This window comes from Balaenoptera physalus, assembly GCF_965194825.1.
Source record: "Balaenoptera physalus genome assembly, chromosome: 6".
NCBI classification, from domain to species: Eukaryota; Metazoa; Chordata; class Mammalia; order Artiodactyla; family Balaenopteridae; genus Balaenoptera; species Balaenoptera physalus.
Window position 1 is genome coordinate 83710157 of NC_138885.1, and position 16628 is coordinate 83726784.

A 16628-nucleotide genomic window follows, 5' to 3' on the forward strand; every position below is an offset into this window, starting at 1 on the left:
TAAACGTGCAAACGGATGGCTTAGAGATCCTCATCTAAACTTTTCGAAGGCCTCACTGATTCTCAGCTGAGAGGGATTGAAACTTACTCAAGAACCACACCATATATGTGTGTAGTTTGATAAATCGTGCTTAAATGACTGTGAAACTCTGTAGCTTATTCTTTAGTGAGCATTCAGTTTATTAAAAAATGTTTTATTGTCTTATAAAAACCTCAGCCCATACTCACAGAAATTATCTGAAATGACATACATAAACACCATGGTGTTTATCTTTTGTTGGTGGGATTAATTTCTGTGTTTGACTTACCTATATTTTCTAATTTTGCTAGTTAACCAAGTGCTATTCATGTAACATATTTCTTAATAATTTGTTGTACTGTGGTGACAATTTGGGTCATTACTCTCTGCTTTGTTTTCATAGCCTGGCTCATATAAAGGCCTTTGTTTTCAAGGACTAAGTCCATGGATTATGGCAGAGAAGGGCTTTAACAGAGGATGGAGGCTTCATGAGGTGAAGGAAAAAGGTGGTTAGGATCTTGAGAAGGGGAGGAAGCCTGACAAGGGGAGACACCCACAGGGAGGAAGGGCACAGACCCCTCTCCAAGTGTGCCCTGCAGAAGGGGTTGACTGCTTGACTGGATGGGTCCTGAGAGCCGCTGCCTCCGGAGGCCACTATGGCTAAGCCTTGTGTAGAGGGTGTGCCTCTGTTGGATCAGGAAGACTGGCAGGTACGGCAATGGCAATGGGACCACTAGGAATAGAGGACCAGAACTGCTCCTGTCCTCTCTTCCCCTCTCTCCCATAATCCCTGATTTTGGACTCTCATTAACTCTGAATTAGGTTCTTGTGCTGGATTGAATTTGGTTACATTCCCAAAGTAAGTGGACTAGTAACGTAGATTTTTGTCCAGAGTGAGGCTGGAAGGAGGCCTGACTCTGACCAGGTGGGCCGCACATCATCCCCGCCTTCCTGATGTTGATTTCAAAGGGCCTTACTCATTTGCATATTCAGGCATTAGTTATAAAAACCAGTACCATTACCTTATATAATCCTTCATCCTTCATGTAATATGGATGCTCATATAAAGATATCAGTTAATTCAATGAAAAGGTTTTTGTGACTGATATCCAGATGATTAATTATGTAAGTGAAATGTCTACTACATATAAAGATATCAGTTAATTCAATGAAAAGGTTTTTGTGATTGATATCCAGATGATTAATTATGTAAGTGAAATGTCTACTGTAACTAGGAACAGAAACAGCTGGTTCAGGTGCTGCATGACTTTGGAAAAGGGAAGTAGCATCTGAAGATAAACATTAGTAGAGAGTCTAACGTGACTTTGAGATAATCTCTGTCATATTTCAATAGTCTATACTGACTTTTCCTCAAGGATTCATGAAAGTAAAGAATTTGGCCTTGCAAAGTCACTGCAATATTGACTCACTCATCTTGTGCCTGAAAACACACGAGAGGTTTAACGCTATGTGCTTTATCAGGATACACCTCTTTTAAAATGAAAGAATGATCACTCCTCTTGTTCAGACACTATGCCAGTGGACCCATTTGAAAAAAGAAATAATAGGAGTGGTATTTTTTTCTTAACTTATATTGTCTTATTTTCCCAGAAACAGCTCTCTTGTCCCCGAAGAGACAAGAAACGCTCCTTTGAGTGAGCATGACTGCGTGATTCCTTCTAACTCTAACCATATGACTCCCATTATGCTTTATTTAACTGATGACATATCGTTTCTTCTTCTTAATTACTTTTACAACAAATATTTATTATATTCCTAAAAAATAATATCCACATATGGAAAGTCCACTCTGTGCATGTCCTTGTTCTAAGCAGAACATGGATTGTCTTGCTTATCTCTCATAACAGTCATATTGAGTGTGGGAAGCATTCTTCTCTTGATTTTTAAATACGAGGCATAAAGAAATTAGGCAGTTTGCCCAAGGTTAAGTAGTTAGTCAAGTGGAGCTTAGACTGGGACCCATTTCTGTCTGGCTTCAGAGGCCAAGTTTTAAGTACTACACTCTCCTTGGAGGGACCCAGTCCCCACCAAACCCAGTCACCCTGAATCACCTCATTCTATTTTTAATTTTTTGAATAGAGCTTAAAACTTTCTAGCTTTTGTTGTTGTTGTCTATTGTTTGGTTAATCCTCACCTCCACTTCTTTTTTTTTTTTTTTTGTGAAATAGATTGAGAAACTGATTGGAAATTGAATGCAAACTAAGACCACTTGACTGTTACTGAAATGAATAGCCCAGTTTGCTTTTTTTTTTTTTTTTAAAGAAATTCACGTTCTTTTATTTATTTATTTATTTATTTATGACTGTGTTGCGTCTTCGTTTCTGTGCGAGGGCTTTCTCTAGTTGCGGCAAGTGGGGACCACTCTTCATCGCGGTGCGCGGGCCTCTCACCGTCGGGGCCTCTCTTGTTGCGGAGCACAGGCTCCAGACGCGCAGGCTCAGTAATTGTGGCTCACGGGCCCAGTTGCTCCGTGGCATGTGGGATCTTCCCAGACCCGTGTCCCCTGCATTGGCAGGCAGATTCTCAACCACTGCGCCACCAGGGAAGCCCCACTTCTTTTGCTAGGATGTGAGCCTGAGAGTAGAGATCTCTCCACTTCATTGCTACATAACAGCACCTAGAATCGTGTCTGGTATGGCATAGGCACCCAATAAATGTTTATTGAATAAATGGAAACAATTGGCAAGGCACTGATTTTCTGCCTTCTTGCTCCCAGACTAAGGGAAAGACAGACTTGCATGGACAATTAAGGAATAACATGGAAAGTACCATGGCAGGATTAGGAAGACAGCCAAGGGGGTCAAGGAGGCCTCACTGATAAGCTGTTACTTGCTCTGTGTATTATGGAGAGAAGAAGGGCATGAAGAGAGTAGGAGAAGTAGATAAAATCTCAGAAGCAAGAAGTCAGGGTTTGTGTGGACAATGCTGAAGTCATCCTGTGTGTCTCACATCCTGTGAAGAAGCACATTACTCAGCCTGGAGATTCCTCCTGGAGGGTCCCCAAGCACTCTGAACCGAACGTTATCGTAGCCTTTGTTACATTCTTTATAATTTACTATTTACTTCCCAGTCTCGCCAATGAGGCTGTGAGATTTTGATGCAAGGACCAGGATGATCTCATCCCTTTCAGGCAGGGACTCTGCCTTATTTATCCTTGTCTTATAGCTTAGTATGGTGCTGGTAATTGGTGGCCCTCAGTACATGTATAATGTATAATAAATGGATAATGAATGAATGAGTGATGAATGAACGAATGAGTGAATGACATGGCTTAATAGCAGTTTATTTAGAAAGAGTTTTGAATTTAAGTTGAGCAGCAAAAATAGCTAAGGTGGTCTTAGGTAGTAATAATAAAAGTATAGTGCCTGATTTCTGAATATCTAGAATCTTGGAATTACAGAGATTAGAAGTGATGAGGAAATTGAGACCTGAGATGTGAGATGACTTGCTCATGGTTCCACGCCAAATTTGTGATCAAAGTAGGACTTGAATTTAGAGATCATGGCTCTCAGTTAAATTTGCTTTCTACAAGTTCTACTATATTCTGTGCTTGTCAGACCACAACTGTAGCAGACGGTGCAATTATGAGCTCTACACTTAAGATATATAGTGACAAAGTAGAGTCTGTCCAAGGAAGGATGATGCAGGTGTTAGGGGAAAGTGGAAACCATATCACATGAATATCAAATGAAGACATTAAGGATATTTCACCTGGAGAAGAAAATACTTGCAAAGAGTGAGAAAATACTTGCACAAGTGAGTGGGAAAACATAGTATCTGTCCTAATATTTTTAAACATGTAAGTCATTATTCCTTTGCTCCAGAGAGGAAAAATAGAAGCCATGGGTAGAAACAATAGAGAAGTAAATTTCAACTCAATATGAAAAAAAATGGTCTCAAAATTATAATTGACGAAGAATAAAATTCCAAGTGATAGATATATGCAAGTAGAGGGTAGATGATTATGTTAGGACAAGATTGTGAGTTCCTTTAGAGTAGAGGTCATGTTTTAGTTGTGTTTCCCTAGGACCTTGAATAGTGGCTGGCACATAGTATGCACTCACTTAAGATTTGTTATGCATCTTTTTAAAAAAAATTTTTATTGGACTATAGTTGCTTTACAATGTTGTGTTACTTTCTACTGTACAGCAAAGATTTGTTATGCATCTTTTAAAAGGGATTCTTTCATGGGTTGGGTGAGCATAGAGGTGAATAGGAACGTACTGTATTATTAACTCCAAGGACTTTTCCAACACTTAGGTTTATGATCCTTTGATAAAAATTCACACAAAGTAATGTATCAATATTTAATGAAGCAAGTCATTTCCTACTCTTACAACTAAAAGTCAGTGGAATTGTTGTTTCTTTCTAACTCTACTAAGCCCTGTCATGTTGTATTTTTGTTCTTCCTTTAGGAGAAGGCAAGGTTTGTTTGCCACGACTCCTGTCTTACACAAAGGAGATCAGGGCTAGTTACATCTCTGCACCTGGTAACCAAACTAAAATTCCATGTGGAAGTTTAAATAGAGTTTGTTTGTACAAGTAGCCTACGACCAATTTATGGAAACACTTGAGTGACGGTTATGCTTATAGATTCACACTTTTCAAAGTGATGACTAACCTAGAAAACCAGATTTTTCACGGAGTCCTAAATACTATTTAGATTGTCACCTTTTAAAAAATGTCTTAACAAATATCTTAAATATCACTTCAGGAAACTTATTTTTCACTGAATATTTTCTATTCAGAAAGTGTTGGTTTGACATTTGTCCTTTTTTTTTTGTGGACACAGAAGTGTCATTCCTTTCAGTACGTGCAGAGGACATTTGAAGGAGACAAAGAAAGTTTTATTTAGATTTACTCTGTTAGCCACAGAAAGCTATGAAGGACTAAATGATAATAAGGCAATTATTTGATTTGTTACTTTCATCTTATTCTTTGAGAATTTTTAGTTTTTTTTTTTCCAAAGTGGTCATACATATTTGTGTGCTCAGAAATCTATATTGATTTCCCACCAAGGTCTTTCATATGCTATGGGATTAATTTTCGTTCTTATCATATATATAAAGCACATTTCATGAAATATTATCACCTTAGTTCCATTTCAAATAATGGTGCTGCGTTAGCCATGAAGTTATTCATGAGGTATTTGGTTGTGATTCTAATTTCTTTTTAAAGAACCATATACTGTAAATATAGCAAGGTGCTTCTGAGAATTCATGATTTGGTGTTACACATTTAATGATGTTATTAGAATTTCTTCCTAGTTGTTAATTCCACTCACCTAAATGGAATAGATTTTGTGCTCTGTGTATTCCTAATATGTAGCTTGTTCAGGACCTTTCAGATATATGCACTTAACTGGGAGATTCTAAAATGTTTCCCAAATAAAAACCAATATCTTCTTTCCCTCTCCTTTATGAGTTATAAAGCACTTTCCCTCCCCCTCTTCTTTGATTTAATTTATATGCCAGAGATTTTTCTGCTCTGGGGATGAAAATGGAAGACCAGGGAAGAAAGCTGATAAAATAGAGATTATTCAAAGATCTGAAATATTTTTTCCTCACTCGATAGAAAGTAAACTATTTTTTCTCTTTTCCAATAACCATCATTTCCCTTGATCTTGGAATCATTCAAAACCTAGCCACTGAGTCCTGTATAAAATAATGCTCTGTCTCAAGATGTGGAGAAAGATAAAATACTGGTACTTGTACAGATTGTACTAGCTTGATTATATTTACAGTTAGGAGATACCGCAAATTTAAGAACGCCAATTTTTTTCTCATCACTGAGTATTTATTATATATAACAAATACATGGGAAAGAAAAAACTATATTGTGTGATATAAATAGTTTATTTACATTACAGAAAAAACATCAAGACAATGTATACTATTTCAAATATATCCATACATAATCAAATATAGCTGTAGTACATGTTTTCATTGGTGTAGATTACCACAAATGCAAGGCAACATGTGTAGATCTCATCTTATTCTTTTGTCTATAATACTGTATTGTGTAGTCCAAGCTCTTGGTAGTCCGGCCACTGTGCAACATGCTCCCTTTAGATTAACCTCGTGGACGCTCTTGTTGTGTTGTCTGAACTGTAGTGCCCTGTATTTTGCTTCTGTCTGTGAATTCTGTTGCTTCTGGGGCATTTCCTAGAAGGTTGGAAAGTTTACAGATCTTAGTCCAGTGCTATTACCTAAAGTCTGGTCCCACAATCACAGAGTGAAGTTGTGGATTAAGCAAATTATTAAAATATTTCAGACGAAAGAATTTATTATTAGCAGAAGCTGGAATTATGTTGGAAGAGGTTTTTGTTTTTGTTTTTTGTTTTTGCTTCTCCTTGCAGTTGTCTTTAAGCATCTGTTGAGGAGAACTGAAGAACAGAGGTGGAAGTTGAAGAGGAATACATTTACCTAGTCCTCAACAGCTTACTCATCAGGGCTCAAACAATGACTCAGCACAATGCAATCAAGCAAGTGTGAGCTCATCTAATCTCATGTTAAAGGTCTTCAACAACTTGATACTTTAAATGTCCCAAGGATGAATGTTATATTGGCATTTCAGTGCTACAAGTTTAAATCCTATCAAACCAGAGAGTGAGCCAACTGTTAATATGGGATATGTAATGAAAAGGGATATTGTTTTGGTTCAGCCTAATATCATTTTGTATATTAATGTTATAAGCTAGAGACATAAATTGGTACCAATTATTTAGCTTCTATAAAAAGCTAAGACTCAGTCAAATTATCTGAAAAGCTCTGACCTAGTAGCTTTTCTCTTATAATAAAATAATGCTTTGACAATACAAATAAAAATAACAATATAAAGTTCATATAAAATCCTATTATAATAAGCTGGGGGTGTCAGAAAATATATATTCATATATATGTTCATATGTGAGTAAATGTATATAGTATATACATATATGGGTTTTTTTGGGGTAGATCTGTCAAAATGAACATGGAGCTGGAAGTCACATTCCCAGCAAGTGGGAGCTGGAGATAAAAGACTGAAAATACATCTTCTCAGCAGGGCAACTCTCTTCATTTCAGAACATGTCTCTAGATGTCTGTATTCTTTATGACACATGTTTATTTAGGAGAAGGACAGATATTTGACTAAAGTAGTAAAAACAAGGGGAAAGAATTAGGAAAAGAAAGAAAGTGGGAAGAGGAGAAGAGAAAGAAAAGAGAGGTAGAAAAGAGGAGAGACCAGGTGACAATGAGATTAAAAGAAAATTGAAGAGAATGAGGGGACCTCTGCTTCGTGAAATTTTGTAAATCTTTTAGCAACTAGATGTTTTGGAAAAGGTCTTGACGGACGAGTGTGGCCAGGTCACCAGGAAGAGAGGGTTTGGGCAGGAAGGGTTAGAGGGGAGGATGGCCTAGCTGGAAAGTCTGGTTTTTGTGCAGAATGTTTTCAAGTGAATGAAATGAATCCATACTGAGAATAGTGTAGTTTATTGACTAGTATGACTCTTGGATTTTGGAAAGCTTGGATTGACTAGGAGAGTTTTTTAAAATGCATTACAATAATGCCAGTTTAGTTCATGTGCTATTTCTCCTCCCCAAAAGTAAACAGAAGGTAGGTTTTGTTTTGTTTTGTTTTTACATGGAAAATGAAAACAGCCGTATGTCTTAAAAAAATGGCTTGCCTAATTTGGAGCTCAGTTAGGTTGTCTTGAGCATCAGAATACAGACATCTTGACCAGCCAAGGGGCAGTATGACTGGTGGTTAAGTGCACAGGCTCTCATACTAGGCAGCCTAGATTCCATTTCTGCCCTTATTGCTCAGCTGTGTATACTCAGCAATTTGCTGACTTCTCATACCTCAGAGTCCCTATCTTGAAAATGGGGATAATTGTTCCTTCATAATGTTACCAAATGTATATGTATTGGTGTGTGTGTGTACACATATACATACACACACACACACACACACACACACACACACACACAGACACAATTCCTGGGGAGATAAGGACCCTATGTATTCCAGTTGTTTTTATTACATATGGGAATGAAGTTGATTAATAAGACTTCTAAACATCTGCTGAAATATTTAAAGTTCTGCAGTTTTGTCAGTACATGAAGTAGCAAATCAAATTGTTATGATTTTATATCTATTAAATATGAATTTCATTTTTCATGTGCTGATATTACTTAGAAGGCTCAAGACCCCTGGAGTAATGTGGCACAGTTTTCTGTGTTTTAGATTCTTTTCTATCTTTTCTTTTATACTTAGTATTTTTGGTTTCTTGAGTTATTTTTATGCTCCCCAGAATCAATTTTAATGTAATCCACTGACTCACTTGGCATCTAAACATAAGAGTCAAGTTGATGAACTCAACTTGGCTTCGAGTAGCACAGAGCTCCCGTCGATGATGTTCCCTTAAGCCGTTAGGCCAGGGAAGGATCTATGAACCATATTTTGTCTTTTTCAAGAGCAAATGCCACACTTGTCCTCAAAGAAGATAGAACAATACAGATATAGAGATGTATTATGGCCTTTATTTTCTAAAGATATGATACTTTCTTTTATTTTCTTGTCTTCTAAAAATAACTTTTTGGGAAACATTCTGATTTACTGTAGAGCTGCACAAATGATTGAAAGTCTAAATGCCTTGTGAATTTGACAAAAACCTTGAAAAACTTCCTTGGAACTTTTATCTCAAGCAGAGTGAAATCAGATCAGAACAAAGAATCTTCAGTAACATTTCTGGTTAGACAGGACATAAATAATATACATTCGGTTTGGAATCTAATTCTTGGTTACCATGAATTTACACACTAATGAAGGTAAGCCATACCTGGCCTCCCTCCTTTACTCCAAGCCCAATGCCAGACATTACTAATTATTCATGGTTTTCTTTCCTGTTGAAACTGGATGAGATCTCTGTACTTCTCTCAACCTAACTCTCCAGGAAACAATTACTGTCTGACTGTTTGGGGGTTTGATATGAAAGCTTGTTGTGAAATTTGCTGCGTGTTTCCATATATCAAAGGTTTTCATGTACTACAACATAATCATTCTCATTATAACTATTCTCTTTGAATTTTGTGATTAAAAATTATTTTGTTAACAAGATAAAAATGTATTTGTGGTTTATATCAAATATGTTAAAAATGACTATACGTGAGAGTTATACTTGGAAATATAAGTGCCCTAAATGAGAGCTATAATTTAATACTTTTCTAGGCCTTGTATAAAATCTATTCTGTGATCTCATTTGGCATACTAATCCAAGTAAGTCAGGAAACACTGCTCATTTAAATAGTCTGTTAGTAGTCTGAATGAAGACTGACTTTTTATAGCTAAAAGAGAAAAGCATATTTAAACAAAGATTGGTATTACACATTAGAAGGGGAAAAAAAACCTTTCCTTAGAAAATAAATAATCCTCATCGTAATACAAAAATAAGGAAAAAAATTTGTACCACTCCAGCATGAAAGTCAATGTCTTTCCATTTGGCTATTCCAATGCTGTTATGATGAGGAAATAGGACTCCAGAGAATGGATGGCTGCAGAGTCCATGAAGGGACTTGTAATTAGAGAGCTCTAAGACAAGGAGGAATGACATATCCCTTCATGTGGGTGGCCACTGAGTACAGTTACTGACCTTGTGATGCAGAGGACCACCACACAGATGACGGCAATCTGAATCGTTCCAATCACAGCTGCGATTAAGACGTACTGAAATCGGACTGGGCCGGGAACAACGTATAGTACACTGTAGTCCTTTTTTTCACAGTGTTGTCCAGTATAACCAGCATCACACCTGGAAGAAATAGTGTCCAGTTACCTGTAGTTGCTGGACTCATTTTTATAGTTGGCCTACAGCTATTTATCTTCATTGTGAAATTAGGGCCTTTTGTTTCCCTTTCCTGCTCTTAAAAAAATAGTACTTTGTAGATATGCCTTTCAAATACTTGTTTTCAATAAGATCTCTTTGTGTTTTTTATTTCAAAGATAATGCAGTTTCTTTTTATACTTGTTTATATGAGTTTGAAGATAGGAGAGTTGGTAGATAATTTGTAGTGATAATATAGAGAGATGAGAGAAGCCCAGGAATAATTATTCTTTCTATGTATATTTTTTCAGGTGAGCTTTACATTTTATTTAACTTGCTCTTTAATTAACCTAAGGCAACATAATTGCTTGAGAAAAGACTTGTTTCTGATGACATGAGTATAAAAAATAGTACTACTTATCTATTTTTGGATAAAGCATTCCCTATGCTACTGTTAGAATAAGTGTTAAAAAGTGTTAGGGCCAGAGGTACAACAAGAGTTATTTCTTTAATTTACTGGTCATAAAGTTGTCTGCTTATGGTAGAGAATTAAATTTCAGTAGGAAAAAAGTAATTATGATGTAGGCAATATGGTTGGTTCGGCAAAACAAGCCCATGCGCTATTCATCTGAGGATGAAGGCTGCCTCTCCCTCGCTCAGCCCTCATCAGAAAGCTCAGGTAGACAATCTGCGTGTTAGGATTAGCATTTGACCAGGAAACGAGGAAACGACTCACATGAAAACAGTACTAGTGGGGATCAACTTGTCATTGACTTTGTGCAACTATTTTAGTACTTCACTTTGAATTTCTCATTATTACGTCCTGGGATCTTTCCTCTCTGCATCAGAGAGGTTTAATAATGACGACTCTGCTGGGGATGACAGGGCAGCGGGTGCAACTTCTCACTGTTCCTGGCTGCTCTACTGGAAGGCAAGTGCTAGTGTATTCAATGAAGGAAAACATGAAAGGAAGGCAGTTCTTGAGAAAGAGAGAGAGAGAGAGGGAAAGGGAAAGGAAGAAAGAAGAAGGAGAAGATGAAGAAAAAGAAGAAGAGGGGGAGAGGAAAGGAGAGGGGAGGGGGAGAAGGGAGGGGAGAGAAGGAACAGAACAAGAGAGAGAAACTCCTTTTAGTGTATAGCAGCAATATGCAACCTGTTTCATCATTTGCCGCTTGTATATTCCTTTAATAAAAAATACGTTTGTTTTTTTCACTTTGGCTTTATCGTCTCTGAAATAATTATGTTCTATCCATGAGTATTCAGCAGATATTTGTATTTATTAACTAAATCCAGACAAGCAATTTCTTTGTGTCTCAACTGAGTCTGAATCTGTGGATGTATAGCTAATATCTCACTCTACAAGCCTTGCGGATAGTGGATCCTAGCAAAACCAAGATTGATGATATTTATTAGAAGACCTGAAGGACTTTGGAAAAGGCAGCCTCCCAAAAGCAACCGTGTTATCTTTAGGCCTCATCCATTCATTTGTTTGAGAAATATTTATCAAGTACCTGATCTGTGCCAAGCACTGCTCTGTGTCCATGGGAAAGAGTGATGAATAAACCAGAGGAGGCTGTGTCTTTAAGGAACTTGTAATGCCCAAGGTTCAATTTAAAATTCCACCAGAAGAGTGTATATAATGATGTGTTACATAGTACTTGGGTATGTACACACATTTTGTTGTTTTCTAGTTTGTGCGTGTGTGTGTGTGTGTGTGTGTGTGTGTGTGTGTGTGTAGGAAAGAGACAAAAGTTTGGCTGCTAATCACCCATTCAGGCAGAATGCCATCCAATTCTCTGTAAACATCCAGAATTTAGTTTCTATATTTTTACTTTATACATTTAAAAGTTAAAGGGTGAAAACATTACCTGCAAGATGGCTCCTGCATATTGATAGAATGTTCGCACTTCCCGTGCATGCAGAAGCCATTGTAATGTTCTGGGCAAGGTATGTGGTGTTCTCTGGCACTTTCTTCTAATTTGTTAGCATTCTCTGTGAATACAGATAAAAGCAACATCCCCTGTAAATACTTTCTTAGCCTGGTTAGAGCAACCAGTACATTAAGAAGCAAAGCTACAGTAGGCAAAAATATTTAAAAGGGCAAGAATTAAAAGGCCATGCTTCAGAAGAAAGAGGGAGAAAGAATTGAAAGACAGATGTCTTTACAATTGTGTTTAGAGATGAAACTCCAAAATTACCCAGTACTTTTCATGCTTTTATGTAATTTCCTACATCTTTAAGAGCCAGTGATGTTTCTATGAGTTGTCAGACAGCTTTAATTTTCCTTGTGTAGAGACTGTACATTGATCATAAAATAATTCAAGAAGAAATATCCTATTTTTTGAATTTTAAAGCCCAGCATAATGTCCCTAAAAGTAAATTGCTGCAATACGTTGATACTCTCTCCATGTGAGAGCTTAAAAATTAAAATATGGCCGTGTTCAATTGTTAAACAGAAGTTTTCCAAAACCAAATGCAAATTTCAACAAATGTATTCTTTCGGGCTTTATTCATCTACTGTGAACATGAATTTTCCTAGCGCCCATACATTTTTTTATTGCCTAAATAATGCTATTGAAAGAGCAAATGTTATTTCAGAATCACTTATGTAGATACTAACACAGTACATACTGAATGCTATGAGTGTGTATTCTAATTCATAATATTTGGCCTATGTTACAATGTCATGTGAAATTTAAACTTATGGTGAAGAAAAAAAACTTGTGTTCTAAAATGAACCCTTTCTTCTGTCATTAACAAGTTTTATTTTCTCATGTTTCTATAAAGGTATTAAATTTTTTTCTGACCTCTGTTAGTCTAAAGACATTTGCTTCTCATTTGTAATGCCATCTCTAAGCAGTCTTTGGATTCTTTATATGTTCATTTTAATAAAGTTTTGCCTTTTTTGAGTTTCTTCTATAATCTGAGACCTGATATACTTTAAAATTCTTCCCTAAACGCACGAGAAATATAACTCTCTTGACTTCAATCTAAAGATACTTTTCAAGACCACAGTAATCGGTCAGCAGTAATGCGTTCTCCCAGTGATGGAAGATTGAGAATCAATTACTATTTTTATGAAACAGATTATATCCTATCATTTCCACATAGGGGTATAGTTTTTTTTATTATAGTGCATCCTTATAATTTTTACTGGCAGTCATGGATGATGACTGTATTCATCATGAGAAAAAAATGTACCTTTGGTATTAGTGAATTAGACAAATGTATTATTTATGTTTAAGCAGAGCTATAAAATATCTATATATTTTAAGATCTAGGTTGTCATCTGAAAAACATTAAAGTTTGAAGTAAATTGTTAAATGTTAAGTGCTTTCTTGTGTAGGGATATTTATGCACATCGGTATGGTGGGTAATATTTCAAATTATATACCCAGATTAATAAAGGATTTATCATAAGGATGCTGAAGAGACTGGTGATGGCATTTAAATCATTCATTTGTTTTATATCTATGTCTTTTTACCTATTTAGGTGATCTTTTGTTTGCATTATAATATTTCTACTTTGATAATTACTATTAAACTGAAAGAACCACTTCCATAGAAAAGACTGAGAATGTATAGAACTTTCTCTTTTGGTTTCTTCCATTCTTCCAAGCTACTACGGTGTTTTCAGTAAGAAATACTGCTTGCAGTAAGCAAACACACCAAAACTGAAATGGATAGTGTGGGGTAAAGTTTCCAATATGGAGTATGTGACCAAAATAGAAGCAGAACGACTGCAGTATTTAGATACATCTTGAGAGGGCTTGTGGTCATTCATGAATCCATGAAGACTGGGCTCATTCTGTGCCTTGGCTGGGGGGCTACAAGCCAGAGTGGACAAACCACGCACCTGCTGTTGAAAGATGACTTTAGCAGTGGGGTTTGCCAGCCTCACTGCTGATGTAATGAACCAGCACTGATTTTCACTCTTATTTCTGGATCTTCTCCCTATAACAAACTATTCAACACTTCTATTTAGTGTTCGTTAGTAACCCTTCAGTGCTTCTGCACACCTGCATGTAGGGGAATTTTCTGTAACTTCCCTACTTTCACTTATACACTGTGATTTCAGTCATAGTATTTTTCAAACACATCTTATTAGGGCTATTCTTCTTTCTGTCAGTTGCAAAAGAAGATCAAGAATTTTCTTAACTCAAAATCCATTTTTTAAGGCTATTTTATTTTTAACTCTGTCCCTCACCCCATACTGTTTTTGTTTCTGAATCTGTACCATGTCCACAATTAGGAACTGAGTCCAAGGGCAAAATAGGAGCTTGTTTGAGTGAGACTGTTGCCTTAGTGTAGTAAGAGCTGGATATTTTCACAAAGTTCATTATCCAGACAGGATGATCATGTGGGAGGGGAATAGTTTCCATCATAAAATCTGCTAATTAGTTTACACCATTCCTTATGAACTTGGAGTGCTCTGTTATGCTGCTCGTAGGATACTGTCAAATAAGAAAGTTAGAGAGATTGAAAATAAATGAGTAGAAGAAATGAACCCTGGGCAAGAAAATGAGGAATCATCAATATATGTCAACAAATTTATAGTCAATCCAAGCAAGTAAACCAGTTGATTGAAAACCTGAATATATAACCACTTCTAGTAATGCAATAGACATGTTTCAGAAATGAGATCTGAGTATATTACGAAGAGTAGACACACAGAAATATAATATACAAACCAAATATGTGTATGGACCATAATGGATATTTGTGATCCTGATGTTTATGCATAGGTATTTAAGCAATAACAAAAGCATTTAATGGTTTAAAATAATAGAAAAATGATACTTTGGAAGTCTGCACGTTTTCTCCGGTGGTTGACGATTTAGACATCAACTTCTCTGTTCTCCATTTAAAAAGAGATTTAATGTAAGGGTTGTGCTCTTTCTTCTGAGACAGAGAGTGATCATGGTAGAAACTCTTCGTGTCTTTGTTTAAAATCCTTGTCCAGTCTCCTGTTTAAATGTTTACAAATTGTTTATTCTGAATGAGATCCTGCCTTTTTTAAGAAACAACTTCTGGTATAATCTGAGTTACTTGCAGCAGAGCTAATAGGGCTGCATGCCCATTGCTAGTCAACATTCCAGTCAAGAGCTATAGAAGTGGGCTGCTGTAAAGCACAGCTACATATATTGTTTCTATCCTGGTGCTTTCAGGGAAAGAGACACAGCAAGCTGAAGAGACAGAGGAAATGGCGAATAGCAAGACCTTGCTTTAATCACAAGCCAAGTAAGATAAGTGGAATAGAAAGTGGGCAGAGCCAGGCATAGCAGTTCAGATATTTAAATCAATATAACCCAGAGTGTGGTGTGTGTGTACACGTGTATTTGTCATTACCCCTGCTTTCTTCCCCAAAAGTTGGAAACAAGATGTCGTTCAGAGAATTAATCTATCAAAGCAACACATTATCGACTGAAGCAGAAATATGACTGTAAAATTTGACTAAAATTATCCTTATATCTGAAGAAAGGATGTTTCCCTTTGGATGAGGGTTAGAGTTTGGCAAAAGAAACATCTGAATGTCATGCTGTGTCATCTATTCAAGTGCCCTCTGGGATGCTGTGCCCTCAGAAGCCAACTTGAACTAGCAAACCCAGAGTTCCCAGTTGCAAAGATGGATGCACTAGATTATTAGTGTCTGATGCTATTAAATACTCAGTTAACCCATTTCTCTTGTTTTGATGCTCTGCTCTTTAGTCTTAAAATAGTTGGACTTCTGTGTAGCTGGCTTTGACAGTACCACCTAGATATCTTATCCATTTGACAGTTATATATTTCATTTGAGTGAATTGATTGGTTCTGAGTTTCCATGCTTTTTGGGGGCACAAGTCAGCTTTCTTCAGCCCACTGAATTCTTGGGGTTTGTAAAATCAAATTTCTGCACCTATAGGCTAAAGGACCAGATCCTACCCATGGTGTATTACAGTCTGGGAGGACATCTGGGGGCTGGTCAGATGATATTTCTCTGGAGACAGCCCCATCTTGCTTTAATCAGGCCTTTCTTTAGAATATATATACAAATCCTTTAGGCCTCTGATTCCCCATGAGGAGTCTGATTCTGTGTAAGGATTTTAGAGTAAGTTGGAAAGATCCTAAACTAGAGGTATCATCAGGATTTAGAGGATGCTTTAGGGGGGCAGATTTCCACTGCACATTTTTAAGCAAACAGAGCTGTTCAATGGGGGAATGAGTTATATAGTGAAGTGATGAGTTTGTGGTGGTGTGAAAATTTCTCAGATGTGTTACTATTTCTCAGATGTTGTAGAGTGTTACTGTATGGTAGATTGGATTATTTCAGATCTCTAGGTTCTTTGAATTTTAAGAGTAATATTTATTTCTATTATTAATATTTACTTATAATAAATTACTAATAAATATTTATTGCAAAATATTATTATTGATATCCTAGGAAAAAGAAGTGGAGAAATAAGGACAATTATTTAGGTAAGGAAATCACTTTGCCTTAATTATGGGGACATTTTACTTTTTAAAGAGTGTAAAATATCGTAAATATTTACTGGGTCTGTAATTCAGACATTCTAGCATAAAGTGATCTTTACTACATATTGTCTTCTTTGTGGGGAACAATATGCTTGTGGATCTTCAGTTTTTAACATTATGCTTTAACATCGTGAATTATCTTGACAAGTACATGCATGTGAGTTGTACAGTGTGGTTTATTATCTTTTCAACTCTCTTTTCCTGTGGGCACACAAAATGTGCCACATTTTTTCAGCAAAATGAAATTTGCATTTTTGATGTATTTATATAATAC

The 16628-nt window shown here is 36.4% G+C and overlaps 1 protein-coding gene across 1 annotated transcript in view; it reads right to left on the reverse strand.

Moving 5' to 3' along the window:
* Window positions 1-5871: 5871 nt before the first annotated feature.
* TMEFF2 (transmembrane protein with EGF like and two follistatin like domains 2) overlaps window positions 5872-16628 on the reverse strand; it is a 247576-nt gene continuing 236819 nt past the window's right edge. The window contains exons 8-10 of the mRNA XM_082467248.1: window positions 11710-11833; window positions 9671-9829; window positions 5872-6203 (exon numbers count right to left, since the gene is read on the reverse strand). Of these exons, the coding sequence (XP_082323374.1) occupies window positions 6107-6203; window positions 9671-9829; window positions 11710-11833 (380 nt within the window). The 3' untranslated portion in view covers window positions 5872-6106. The remainder of the gene's footprint in view (window positions 6204-9670; window positions 9830-11709; window positions 11834-16628) is intronic.